Raw genomic sequence first — 13,199 nt, 5'->3', positions numbered from 1 at the left:
GAACAAATGACGCAACGTCACTGAACTGCACGACGCAACAAACGAACGCAACGGTGTGGCAGGGTGCTGAAAACACAGGCTTTGTCCGGATGGGAAAACGGGTGTACGTTGTCGTAAAGACAAGGGGATACGATCACTGCACAAGATGTTGGAAAAACACCGAAAACCACATACGAACGCAACGAAATAAAAGAGACGCACGAACGGTGGTCGGCCGTCGACGCCGACAGTCTCTCACGAATATTGGATTTCAATAGGAGAATGTGTCGTTTTGACGAAATAATCCGCAACCCGGTCCGTGCAAATGTGCCAGATTCTCATAGGGAAAGAGGGCCTCATAAAAGTGTCTTTTTGGCGAATAAGAAGAAATCATGTCCTGGTATGCAACACCTGCGGCCTATTTTCGGGTTCGCAGCTGGCGTTCGACACAAAGTCGCGTTCTCGTCTTTGCCGAGAAGCGAGCATCCCCTCGTGGGTTTTCTCCGTTGCTAACAGCTCGATACCACCAAGATGTATCCCGCGGTTCAAGTGGGCACCAGGCGCAACCGCTCAAAACTGTCTCACCTCGGCGGTGTGGGAGTTTTCATACATTTTTGTGTGTATTGCTGCGACTTTCCTGCAATGTCCACACGTAAAATCAAAAGGTACGAGTCCGGGGGTGACGCATTCCCTGCTTTTCGCGTGTGCGAATCGCCGCTGGGGGACGCGAGTGCTTGCGTCAGAACGAGGAACCCTCTGGGGCGGGGGCCGAGCGGCGGAATGTTTTGCGTTGATCCTTTTCCCGCGATAGCAGAGCGCGGCGCGGAATTTATTAAAATGTCTGTCAGAGGGAGGGTTCTGTTGCAGTTTTCGTTTTACGATCTTAGCTGTCTCGGTTAGGTCGAACAGCAAAGGAACACATTCCGTAGAAGCGGGAAAGAAAAGGAGGGGAGCGACAACACGGCAAAGGTAGAGTAGCGGAAGCATTGAGAAATACAACCAATAAAGCATTCAATCCAAACTTGCTGTAGAAAAGAGTGAAAAGCGTCGGCGTTCTGTTTCGTCCGGCGTGGAAACAGAGAAACTTTGAAACCGTCCGCGTGTCGGCCTATATGCGGACTATGGGCTTTCGAGTCCGCCGTCATAACGGGGTGACTTCTGTCAGCGGCCGGCAGTCGATTTCCTCATAGCCGTACTCTCCAGTGAATGCCGACAACTAATAGCGCGAGTCACAGAGCAGAAGCTAGAAGAGGGTCTCTACAGAAAATGTCGAACTCTACCCGCAAGGCCTCTCAGTGACTCCACGGAGTTCCAGGACTGGATGGCTGTTCACTGAGGGGGACCCAACCACGAACCAAGAAAAACAAACCTGGTATGGACCTTGTTGTGCTGAAATCCGCTGTACTACAAAGAAGTTGTTATGTTTAAAGAAGAAGAAGAGTTCGGATTCCGATTCAGCGACTACCGGACCCATCCGCACCATCCAGCGCTTGTTTCCGCGACGGATTTGTTCGATCATGTTAGCGAGATGCTCTTGAGCACTCCTGTGGATTTAGCGTGAGAAGTCGCAGAGATCTTGAATCCTCTACGAAAGGTAGAATCTGACAGCCTCCAGTTGTGAACAACAGCTACGTGCAGCCTGCCGGATCCTACTGAATATCGCAACCTACGCGAGTTCACGTCGCTCGCCGTTCCGACCGATCGGAAGTTCAGTTCCCGAGTCACATCAACAGGCTCATCAGGCTTCCATAATCAGTGCAATTTTCATCCCCGTACAAGAGATAGTAAACATGTATAGAATGGAAGCTACCGTACACGAATAAACAGAACCAGATTTTCAACCGGCAGCCTCCAATCTGTTTCGTGCAATACCATTCGTTTGGAAAGCAATTGTTGGCGCCAACCAGGAAACTCCAGACAACCGGTGCTCCCTAAATAGTGGTCTACTCTGGACAAACGTCCGCCGGTAAAGCATCCGAGAGTGGAAGGTCGGGGCAAATCAAGCTTACGAGGAGCGGTGGCACGATAAGTGTATGCGCCTCCTGTGTATGGCGGCGTTACTCGTCTCGGTAACTGAGTTTTTTTTAACGAAATTAGAGAAGGCTGCACACCATCGGCAACGACGCTGACTGGCACCTCTCCCAAACAAGCGGAGAACTGAATTTCACACCGACACAGACAGAAAAGAACGGCAGTCTGTAACCGTCTCTCGTAGGTCAAATGGCGGCGCGCCTCGTGCCTGCGGCGACAGCACTGTTTCGTTTCGACGTGCTGCAGCTAACCGTAAAAGCCAAGAGCGGCTTGCTTGTTGGCTACCGGAACAGCATGATGGACCTGGGCTAGAGGAGAGGAAAAAAACGGAGAGAACACATAAACGCCGACGACAGCATCCCCCTCCCCTCTTCCTCACATTCTTTCCATAAACACTCCCGTTCGAAAAACCTGGAAATGTTCAACCCCACATCCGCAGCAGCACCGCGTACCCCACAATCCAGGAAAGCCTAACAGAACGTAACGGGCACAACGTCTAACGGGTTTTTGTCCTGACTTCCCTTCGTTTCGCACATACCATGATCCGTTCTCGTCTCCACGTTGCGCTCACTATCTCTCCCTGCTCTATCTTTTCTCGGTCGTTCCTGCATTTGCGCCACGGCTACCTCGCCTTGCGTTTGCTCCTTGGGACTCCTGCCTTTGCTCCTCCTTTTTGTGTAGGAGGCAGCGACCGCCGGACGAGAGAGCGCAAAAAGTGTATGCCCAATCCCTTGTTTTTCAGTAAAAAGTAACCTGTCTACCCAAGCCTCCTGCAGCCACGACGGGGCTAGAGTCCCGCGCCGGCAACTGTACAGCTCCTCCCGGTCGTCCGGCAGCTTTTGCACTGACAGGATTGATTCTTTTGGAATCTGTGCTTACTATCGCTTCTTCTCTCGGAGCACGAGACTCACAGGAGGCAGGTTTGAAGAACGGTGTCTTCGCTCCCTGAGCTACAACTGCGCTTTGGTAGCCTCCTACGCAAGTGCTGGGCAAAGTGAGGCGGGTGACCTCCCCGCCCTCGCGCTTCGCGTGATTCTTCCCCCCGTCTCCTCTAACAGACAGTGAAGCATCCCGCTGTTCGTTTCGCTGCGGTGTCAGAGTGAGTCGGTGCGCATAAGGGGGGAAGGGCGACCGGCTAGATACCGACGCGCCACCATTCTGAAGAAGCGTCGTGACCGCGAAAGCGCCCGGAGGGAGACCGTCAGCAGACAGGGCTTGTGGACTGGAGACTTCTGGCAACGCTGGCGCTTGTCGATGAATTCCGGTGAATGCGGGATGCTGAGGATAGACCGGGCCCCCGAGCGTGCGCCTGGTATACATCTGTGGAGCTCCAGAAAGAGAAGAAGGCCCCGCAGGAGGCGGGGAAACGCCCGGGGAGGGAAGCGAAACACCAGAAAAAGACGGCGCGGCAGCACCAGGTGGACGAGAAGCGGGTACGCTCTGGGTGGCTGAGGGTAGGGGACACTGAACGACTTGGTTTCCATGCGGCATCACGAAGAGACCCCGGGGGGGAATCTGCTGACGCGAGAGAGAAAGGGTGTGCAGGAGACGGGGGTCGGCGGCCGCACTGAAAAGCGGCGGTGACGCAGCGGGTGCCTGCGGTCCCCGCGGAGCGGGAGTTGCTGTCGACAAACGTCGAGACACTGAAGCATCAGCCCCCGGCGGGACACGAGCGGATTTCTGTTCCCCTTCGAACGCACTCGGAGGCTCAAGGGAACGATGTCGCGTCTGTGAAGAGGCGGAGGCCCGTGAGGGGCTGAAGGCCGAGACGGCGCTTCCCAGAGACGTGAGCACGCGTGAGCCCCAAGAAGCTTCACTCTCTCGCCGTTTTCTGTCCACGTGGTCCTCCACAGGAGCCTTCCCCGCCGCACCGTTCCCCGCCGTGCCTCCCCCGCTGCCTCCGGCGAACCGGTGCACTGCGGCTGCGGAGGGAGTCCTCGCGGATCGGTCGCTGCTCGCCAGCGGCGAATCCACAGACACCGAGGCAGCCCCTGGAAAACCTACGCCATGGCGCTGCGACGAACCAGGCGGCAGGGCGCGCGAGGCGTCCCCGCTGGTCGGCTGTCTGCTGGGCAAGCGGTACGGAGCTGCGCAAGCAGTCGAGTCAAGAGGCGGGATCTGGGGGACGGGAACACCCAGTTCCGGAGCCCACAGTTGCTGAGGAAAACACTGGGGCGCGCCAGCGTAGCGTACGCGCCTTCCAGCCTGCGAGTCAGCATGCAGCTGGACGCGGACGGAATGCGGCCTCGTCGTAGGTCCGAGAGACCCGCCACCCGCGCCGGTGCTGCGCTCCCCTGCCAGGCCGCCGTGGAGTCCCTCACCCCCCGAAGGCCGCTCTTCTCCGTTTCCTCCGGCCCTTTTCTCGGGTTCCCGTCCTGCCGCGGAAGCGCCGCAGTCGCCCGCACGAGGCAACCCCTGCGAAGAGACAGAACTGGTGACCAGTGCCCGGGAGGCCTCCGTCCCCACCCGTGCAAGGCTTCGCGTCGCGCCCAGATTGCCCGCGTAGTGCGCAGGCTGCGGATAATGCGGGGCCGCAGTCGCGGCAGGCGCGGCGACGCAGGGATTCGGCGCGGAAGACGCCGCCGAAGACACTGGACCCGAGAGGGATAAGCGGTTTGTGCCGAGAGGTGGGGAAGCCGCGAGAGGAAGGAACGTCAGCGCTGCCGGGTCTCCGCCGGGATTACCTGGTGGAGACGCAGCCTTCATCACCGTGAGAGAACCGACGACCTTTGGCGTTTGCGGTCGACCAGTCGAGCTCATCTGGCCTTCGCGTCCAGACTGCTCCGATTCCGACGCTGCCCCGGCCGTTCCAAGAACCGGGCCTCGCTCCGACGCCCCCTCCCCAAAGGGACAGCTGCGCGACGACCTCACCCTTGTGTCAGGCGCCGCGCCGCCCGCCAAGTGTCCCTGTAGGTCCATTCGGCGTCTCTGGAGCTGTAGCTGCTCGTCTCTGTGCGCCCGCAGCAGCTTCGTGATTTCTTCCTCTTGCTGTCGTAGCGCCCGCAGACTCGCGAGCGCGTCAACCTCGGAGGCGCCCGGAGCCGGCCGGCCATCACTGCCTCTGTTGACTGGGTTTTCGCCTGCCGGACCGACAGCTTGGCTCTCAGACCCTCCAGCAGTAACTTGGGCTCGCCCGTGCGCGGTTTCGGCCCGCAGCTCGCCGTGACTGAGATGCGGAGGTCCCTCCGACAGCGCGCACGGCGCGACTCTGAAACTCGCCTTTCTTCTCTCTGCCCGCTCGCTCGAACAACTGGGCAGATTCGACGCGGTCACCCCCCTAGGAGGTTCGCGCACGTCCGAGACAGCGCTTGAAAGGTCTAGAGAGCTCTCCGCTTGCGCCGGGTCGCCACTCTGCGCTGAGGTGCTTCCCTGACCTAGCGATGGCACGTGGAGACTTGGGCTGCCGAACGAGGAAGACCGTGAAGCATCGATGTTTGGCAGACAGCTCTGAGCCGAGACGGAGCCGGGAACCGCAGAGACAGCGGGGCGACGCCCCACTGGCTGCTCACGAACGGACGGCTGCGTGGCCTCTCCCGACGCGACGGTCCCCGCAGATGGATTCAAGGCGAGCACCCGGATGCTGTCCGGCATCGCCCACAGCTGTTTCCTGCACTGAATCCAGTGCTTCTTCTGTTCTCGCCGCGACAGAGAAGAGCGCCGAACTCTCCCGTCCGGTGCGTTGCCGCCGCAGGGACCACGGGCCGGCGCGGCAGAGCCGAGACTCGCTCCGAGGTGGGAGGTGCTCTCTCCAGGGGCAGGCAGCCGCGCACTTAGGAGACTCCGCTCGTCTGTCTCCGCCTCGGGGCCTTCGTCGGCGTCTGTTCTTCGGGCGTGGAGACACCCGAGAGATTCGTGCAGGCCCCTGCCCCGCACGCCCTGCGTCGCGTGTCCCCTGCCGCACCCGCCGATTCCGCCCGCGAGGCCCGAAGCCTCTGCGCTCTCGAGAGCCGCCTGACTCGCCTGCGCGACACCGCGGACGAGCGCCCACGCTGCATCGGACACGTCGAGGTTCTTCAGAGAGACAACGGCCTCTGAGAGGGACACAGACGCTCCGGCCACGGGTCGCGTCTCCGGAGCGGCCGGATCCAGGCCTCGGCCCTCGTGCGTCGCAGAGCCCTGAGACTGAGGCCCAGGACTGGACTCTGGACTCGCCGACTGAGACAGACTCGACTGCCAGGTGTGGGGAAACAGGGCGGAAGAAGAGACCGCAGAGAGTGGCGAAGCCCGAAAGGAGGAAGGAAGGCGGTCGCCAACACCTGCGTAGGCGGGAGACGCCTGCGAGAGAGGCCGGGAACCAGGACACGCAGCGGAAGCCACCGCTGGCTGACCCAGCAAACGGGAAGACAGCGAACTGGGCTCCATGCCTGAGACACGCGTGAACCGTTCGTCGGCGGCGTGACGGGAAACGGAACACACAGGTCTTTCCCCTTTGCCGGCAACACCGAGAACCCGCCGGCAACGCACCGCTCCCGCCTTGCTTCCACTGCTCGACAAAAGTTCCACGCTGCCGAGGGCCGCGGAGCCCGGAGGAACGGACTCCGCTGGCCCTCCACCTCTGATCTCCGCCTCTGGTTCTTGAGGCGCCACAGAAGCGGCGACTGTGAGAGGACTGTCTGCAGCCGGCGGCGCCGGAACGCCCAGGCCACCCGTGGGGCCGCAGAGAGGCCGAGCAGCGACCGACAGGAAAGGGGCGCTCTCCGCCTGGAGCTTCGTCGTCAGGGCGGCCTCCACAGCTCGCCGGCTGCGCTCTTCGGGTCCGTGGCCAGCTCGACCAGGGACTGGACGAACGAGGAAGTCGTCTCCAGGACATGCGCGCCAGGGGGTTCCCGCCGGAGTCGAAACTGCCAGAGAGAGCGAAGAACCGCCGTTGGGCACACTGCGACCCTGCCCTGCTTCCACGTCTGTGCAGCTGCAGGTGCTCCTACCAAGCCCGCTGCCTCCGTCACGTTCTTGCGCGTCTTTTTGGTCCACTTCCCGATCCGCGCGAGACGAAGAAAGCGAGCACACAACATTCTGGATGGTCGGGGCCCGCAACCCGCGCGAAAGGTCTCCGCACGACTCGGACTCTCGGGCTCTTCCCGCTCCGCCGAGAGCCGCGCAGGGAGTTAGCGCAGGCGGCGCCGAGGCGTCGCGCCCCGACGGAGAGGCGGACGCCGCCGAGACGCGATCAGGGGCCGCGGGGGAAGACGGATCGAGTTGTCCGGCGAGAAAGGTTGCGTTTTCCTCTTTGCAAGGAACGGAGGGGTGCGCTGGAGGCGCCAGAGTCGCGGGCGTTGTGGGGTTGGCAGGCAGCTCTGGGGCGGCGACCTGTCTCCTCGTTGCAGGGAACGGGAAGGCGAGAGTCGAGAGGCTGACGGGGCGCATGCGGAGACTCTTTAGGCCGTCGGCGTGCAGGCGGAAATGCACAGTGACCCCGCAAACTGGCGCGCCGCAGTCTTCCTCGACGCCCGTCGAGAACGTGAACTCCAAGCATCGCACGATGAGCGTCAAATGGTACTCGCGGCCGAGCTGGAGGGACTCGAGCAGCAAGGTCGAGGCCCGCGTCTTCTGCATGGGAGGCTGGATGCCAGACGGCGCAGCGGCTGACCTCATCGTGGCAGCCTCGAACTGCGCGGTGAGGTCGAGGATGCTCATTTGAACCTCCAACTGGCGGCACGCGCCGGGGGGCGCAGAGGCCAAGAGGGTGCGCGGCTCCGGGCCGAACTGCCAGGAGAGGAAAACGGCGCCATCGGGCAGCAGCTTGCACGTTACGGTCATGGGCGACGAGGGCGAAAAACACGATTTCGAAGCTGACTGAGCAGAAGTGGCATTCGACTTTGGCGAATCAACACACCCAACTTGTGGGGCAGTGTCTGCGAGCGTCTCTTTCAAGGAAGACTCCTCTTTCGCTACTTCGCCTTCCCCTTTGACTCCCAGACCCGGATCTTGATGCGGAGAATGCGTCTGCGCCAAGGCATCCAACGCTTTGGTGGGTCCGGCGGCCTGCCCCGTGTGAGGAACTGAGGCAGTTTCCGCAGCTTCTTCCTGTGAGCTTTCACACTCGGACAGCTGCATGCAGCACGAAGAACGCGTGGCCTGGCCGACGCAAGCTTCTTCTCCCTCTCTGGACCGGATTATGGGAGCTGGCGACGCTCTCGCTTCCTCCTCCCTCGGCGGCTGTGAGGGAGGAAAGTCTTCTCTCGGAGGGAGTTTTTGCGACGGCGCCGGAGACTGGGCGGATGTTAAGCCAGCCTGGCAAAGACGCGAGGGAAGCGAAGAATCGCTCTCCACGCCTGCTCTATTCGATTTCGCTTCTAAAAGGCTAGGCGCATCCCCACGCGACATCGCGTCCGAATTCGCTCCTCCCGTCTCTTGAGCCTCCTCCACTGTCTCTGCGTCCGCCTTCGAGCGCAGCCCGCCTGTCTCCGGCGACCGCTGTTTTTTCTGCTGCGATCCTGGCGCCTTTTTCGTTTGCGCGTTGCCACCGAGCACGCGTGCGCAGAGGTCGTCGAGGCTGCCATCAGCGAAGCCCGACCACGCATCTCTGTCTCGGTTCGTGCGGTCCGGGGCGCGCTCTCCGTGGGGCCGAGCAGAGGCGTCTCCCTTGAGGAGCGAGTAGGAAGCCGCTGGGGCCGCCACCGGTGCGTACTGCGGGGCGAAACGTCCGATATCGAACATTCCGAGAGCCTTTTCCACCTGCATCGCGAGAAGCTTCGCGTCGCAGAGTTGCCGGGCGCGCTGTCTCTCCTCTTCGGCCGAGAGAGTCGAGGGGCCATCGCCCTGGCCTCCGGCCTGGGCCAAATTGGAAGCGGTGTCTTGAGCGGCTTTTCCACCGTCGCCTTCCGCACACACGGACTCCCCAGACCCCGCCTGAGAATCCGTGGGCTGTGCGCCATCCATACACACCCCAGGAGACACGCCGCTGGCTGCGAGGGACGAAGAAGAGAACGGGACAGAAGGTGGAGCTGCAGTCAGACCAGACGCCAAACCTGGAAGCGGAAAGGCTCCGGACGGCCGAGGGACTTCCTCGATCGACAGGCTGCTGGCGTCGTCTAGCCACTGGGCGATCTGGAGACAGAACAACACACCGCTCTGCATGAATGCATAGAGTTTGGGAGATTACACCGAAACCAGGTAAGATTAGAATATATACTTCTGGATGTCCGAAAAAGAGAAACGAGGATGGGAGGAGTGTCTGGGCGGACGGGAGCTAGCGCTTTCATTCTTTGCCTTCCCTCGTCCTACTTTTTTCCGTATATCCTTCGTCCCTTGCTGCCGCAGTTTGCTCTTGGTTTTTCAGCGTCTGTCAACCCCCCACTTTCTGTCTCAATCTGCATGTCTCGCCACGCTGGCCTCGACCCCCGCTTCCGTTCGGACGAGTTCCCGCGCGGCTAGCTCCGTCGTTTCCTCTCACCTGTCGCTGGAGTCTCTCCTCCGTCTGTTTCCTCTGAAGCAGAGCCCGCACACTGCTCCCGCCCTGCTGTCCGACCGCTTTCATGACCAGCTCATCTGAGAAAGGGTCTTGCCAGTTCCTTCCTTCCTTCTCTTTCTTCTCTTCGCCTTCCTGGTGCGTCTGCTTCCCCTCGACCTCCTCTGTCTTCTCCCCGGCCCCCTCCAGGCCGAGCCGCTGGCTGCTGGTTCTGTGCCACGCCTCAGTCGCAGCCTCGGTCATGGCCCGGGCGATTTCTTTCGCAGCTTCCGCGGGCGTTTTCCCCGATAAAGAAGAGGAGCCCGTCCTCTGAGCGTTCTCTGGCACGTCTGCTACGCGTTCGCGAGAGTTCAGGAACGCATCTCCCGTGGTATTCACTGGTCGGTTGTCCCTCTGATCTTTCCCGCAGGGAAACCCGCCGGCTTCTAGCCTGCCGTGACGATCTGGAAGGGCGTCTCGCCTGACCCCAAACTGGTGTTTTTGAGTCTCCTTCATCAGAGCGCTGGCCGAGGAACCAAACGCGACCGCGGCGGCAGCCGCCGCCGCCGCAGCCGCCGCGGCCGCCTCGGGAGTCTGTGTCCGAACTTGCTGGATAAAATCGGAGACTTGGTGAATGCCGATGCTGAACGCAAACGTGTCCACAGAGGGGGTTCACAGGTCAGACTGCGGCGGGGAAACCGGCTGCGCGGTCCACAAAAAACAGACCCGTGTGCACCTGGTCAAAATCAAGTCCGGCAGGTCAGAAAAGTTGTGTGTGGGCAGCCGCGAGAGTTAAATTTATACGGACCACAAGTTCGTATATATGCCTACGGCAGGGTTCTGAAACCACTCTGCTCTTACTCTTTGAAGAAGTTGCCGACGACGCCATCGTCGCGGTGCAGGCGCCTGGGAGCGGCGACAGACAGGAGAGACTGCCCGAGATGGACAACGCAGCACGGTGCATGCAATCAGAGAATCTGGACTTTCCTGGCTCGCATACACTCGAACACGCCAGCTAGCCTGTGCATCGGGAGCTCCGTCTCTTCTCCCGCGCGGTCCGTTCGCGGAAGGCGTGGGGGCTACACAGGCGTAGACAGATGCACGTCGAGCCGGAGAAAAGCAGTTACGCAGCGCATGTGCAAAACAATCTGGCTTCAACCCCGACTGGACAGCATCACTGGCGAGTGGACTCCAGTTCCGGCACATGCATTGTGAAAATTCAAGAACGCGCACGGAGGAAGCCCGCTGGAAAAAGACAGAGTGTGTCTCGAGGTTTCTAGAAAGTCAGTCCGAGGGCGCGACTCTGGTAGAAGTCTTACTCAAGAAGCACCTGCGTTTCGGCAACTTGGCGTTCAAGGTCCGTCCTTTCTGCCCGAAGACGAGCGTCCTCGTCGTGAAGCTCATCAAGGGAGCACTGCAAGTCTAAAGAGAAACAACCGCATGCAGCAACGGGCATCGAAATGGCGGGTATGCGGAGAGAAACTCGCTCCGTACACAACCCTGAGAAAGAAGGGAGGGAAGCGTTGCGCAAAGATTGTCGAGACACGCTCTTTCCGATGTGCTGAAGAGCGATGCATGCATCGGGGTACGCCACATCTGTGTCGCTCAAATGCTCCGATAGAATCAGAGGAAGAGTCACAGTTGCGTGTGGTACTCGCCAGGATTGTTATCATCGAAGGTGAAAAGATTCTGAGCCAGTCCTCAGGAGCAGCAGGTGTAGGAACTTGAGAAAAAAACACGTGACACGGATCACACAACAAAATCTTGAGCATTGACGCGGTACACCTGTCGCCTGGAAATTTTCTGTGTGCATATCCTCTGGAACAGAAGAAAGCCACGCATACCTTTGCAGCTTCTTTGAAGTCTGCAGCATGTCTCAATTAAGTCATGGCGGCCCATTGACCGCACTGTAGCCTCCCTCATTTTGTCGGTATCTTTTTCTCTTCACCGTTCCATACGAAGAAAAAGCTAACAAGAAACGATGACACGAGCGGGAGAGCGCCTGCATACATGATTGCAGTTGAACTGAACGCAAGCGAAGGACAGGATGAATCCCAAATCAAAGAAGGCATTTCAGAGCAAAGGATATGAGTCCCGCTAAATTTCGAAAGCGTGTGCGAAGAAAGAAGAAAGAGGAAGAAACCGCGTGCATCGGCCCAGCTGTGTCGCTGCACGCTGTGGCGGGAGTGGTGAGGCCGCCAAACAGAACAAGACGGCCGCGGATCGGAAGGAGCGGATCTTCTCGAGGATACAAGACAAAGGTGTAAGGCGATGCAGTAGAAATTGGCAAGCAGAGGTATGCAATGGTAAGAAAAACCCCTTGAGAAAGGAATAAAGTACCTTCCGTTCGAGAGAACATCAGAAAAATGCAGTGCGGTAGGGGAGGGCGAAAAAGTAGCTCGCGTTTCCGCCGTGTGCGGCACAGATGCGCCAGGCCGGCGGAAGGAAAGTAAAACTCGGAGGATCGATCCTGGTGAATACTTTACGGGTGGAAAGAAGGAAAGGAGAGAGAAACGTCGAAACCAAATGGATAGGAAGAAGTAGCGGGCCAGAAACAGTCAGCAGCCTCCAACACCTCTCGCAGTGGAATGAAACTCCACTCAGAGTAGCGCGCAGCAGATCACATGCGGCGCATGTCGGCAAGAAAAAGCAGTGTGTCGAGAGCCCTTTTCTGAATGCGAAGGCTATATGCATGGAGACAAAATCACATGAAATTTCTCTTGGAGAGGGTTGGCATCCAACAAACGCTGCTAAACAACAACCACGGAAGATGTCAACACACCAACGTCTGGGAAAGTAGGTACGGCTTAACCAGCCGGCCAAGACACTACCTCGACAGGCTGCCGTGGTTCTCAAGACATAGCTTGAGAGTAGGGAAGGAGGCAACGCCTTCTGACACACTTGTGTTGTATTTGCGTACTTTTTAGCTCTCCAGGCAGCGCCAAGAGCATCCACGATTACTCAACCGGGAGTGGCTACAAAGCCAAAGGCGGCAACAAGCGTTGCGAAGCACTTTATTTCACACCGCTCGAACTTATCGATGGGGTAACGACAGATTGTCCGGCCCCCCAGGTTCCTCGCTTTCTCGGGCTAAACTCGTAAAACGTGTACTGGTGAGGGAAGCAGGGTGGTGGAGGGTTTCACCGGGAACGGTTCGATCAAGGGACTGGATACAAAGTTGAAGAGCGGAACGAATAATTTCCTTAAGCATCGAGAGTGGGGCGACAATGTGATTCTGTAGTTCCTGTCTTCGCAACACGCCGTATCACGGAAGCGAAACGCTGCCGGAGGAACACCGGACGCCGCCAAATTTAGGGAGTCTGCTCTCCGATACCGATCACTATCTCACAGTCTTCTAGTCATTTGTGTTCATCCCTACTTTAACTCACTTCACCTTCTTTTTCTCCCTTCTTTCTCGACCCCCGTAGCCACCTTACAAGGACAATGGTATTCTGAGAAGATCCAGCCTCAACCACGTTTCGTGGGCCAACAAATTTGTGCTGGAAATATCCTTCAGTCTGAGGCCGGCGATGTACGGAAAATGCGCGAAACAAGCCCTTGGAAATTTTGTGCCAAAAACCCCGTGTGACATTGGGAGCCGTTCACCCACCGCAGGGTATCCCGACAGATGTCGGGGCACAAGGGACAGCAAGCTAATGTGGACACAAAGACTACACACAAATTATTCCCCCAGAGATAGAGACGAACCTGCGGGATCTATAATCGACACAGCCACCAGTGTATTCGTCAGAGGTGGACTGCCCTTAGAGGGGGGACCCCCCGAGCGGCAAACGTGAATGGT

The 13,199-nt window shown here is 59.0% G+C and overlaps 1 protein-coding gene across 1 annotated transcript; it reads right to left on the bottom strand.

Moving 5' to 3' along the window:
- Positions 1 to 2,748: 2,748 nt before the first annotated feature.
- Positions 2,749 to 11,296, bottom strand: NCLIV_001740 (conserved hypothetical protein; the record flags this gene model as incomplete). Its single annotated transcript, XM_003879672.1, has 5 exons — positions 2,749 to 9,057; positions 9,404 to 10,040; positions 10,259 to 10,303; positions 10,717 to 10,819; positions 11,242 to 11,296. 5 exons carry the CDS (start codon positions 11,294 to 11,296, stop codon positions 2,749 to 2,751), a joined length of 7,149 nt encoding a protein of 2,382 aa, XP_003879721.1.
- Between the last annotated feature and the right edge of the window lie 1,903 nt (positions 11,297 to 13,199).

Source organism: Neospora caninum, chromosome Ia (genome assembly GCF_000208865.1).
Source record: "Neospora caninum Liverpool complete genome, chromosome Ia".
Lineage (NCBI taxonomy): Eukaryota > Apicomplexa > Conoidasida > Eucoccidiorida > Sarcocystidae > Neospora > Neospora caninum.
This window is presented reverse-complemented; position numbering and strand designations above follow the sequence as displayed.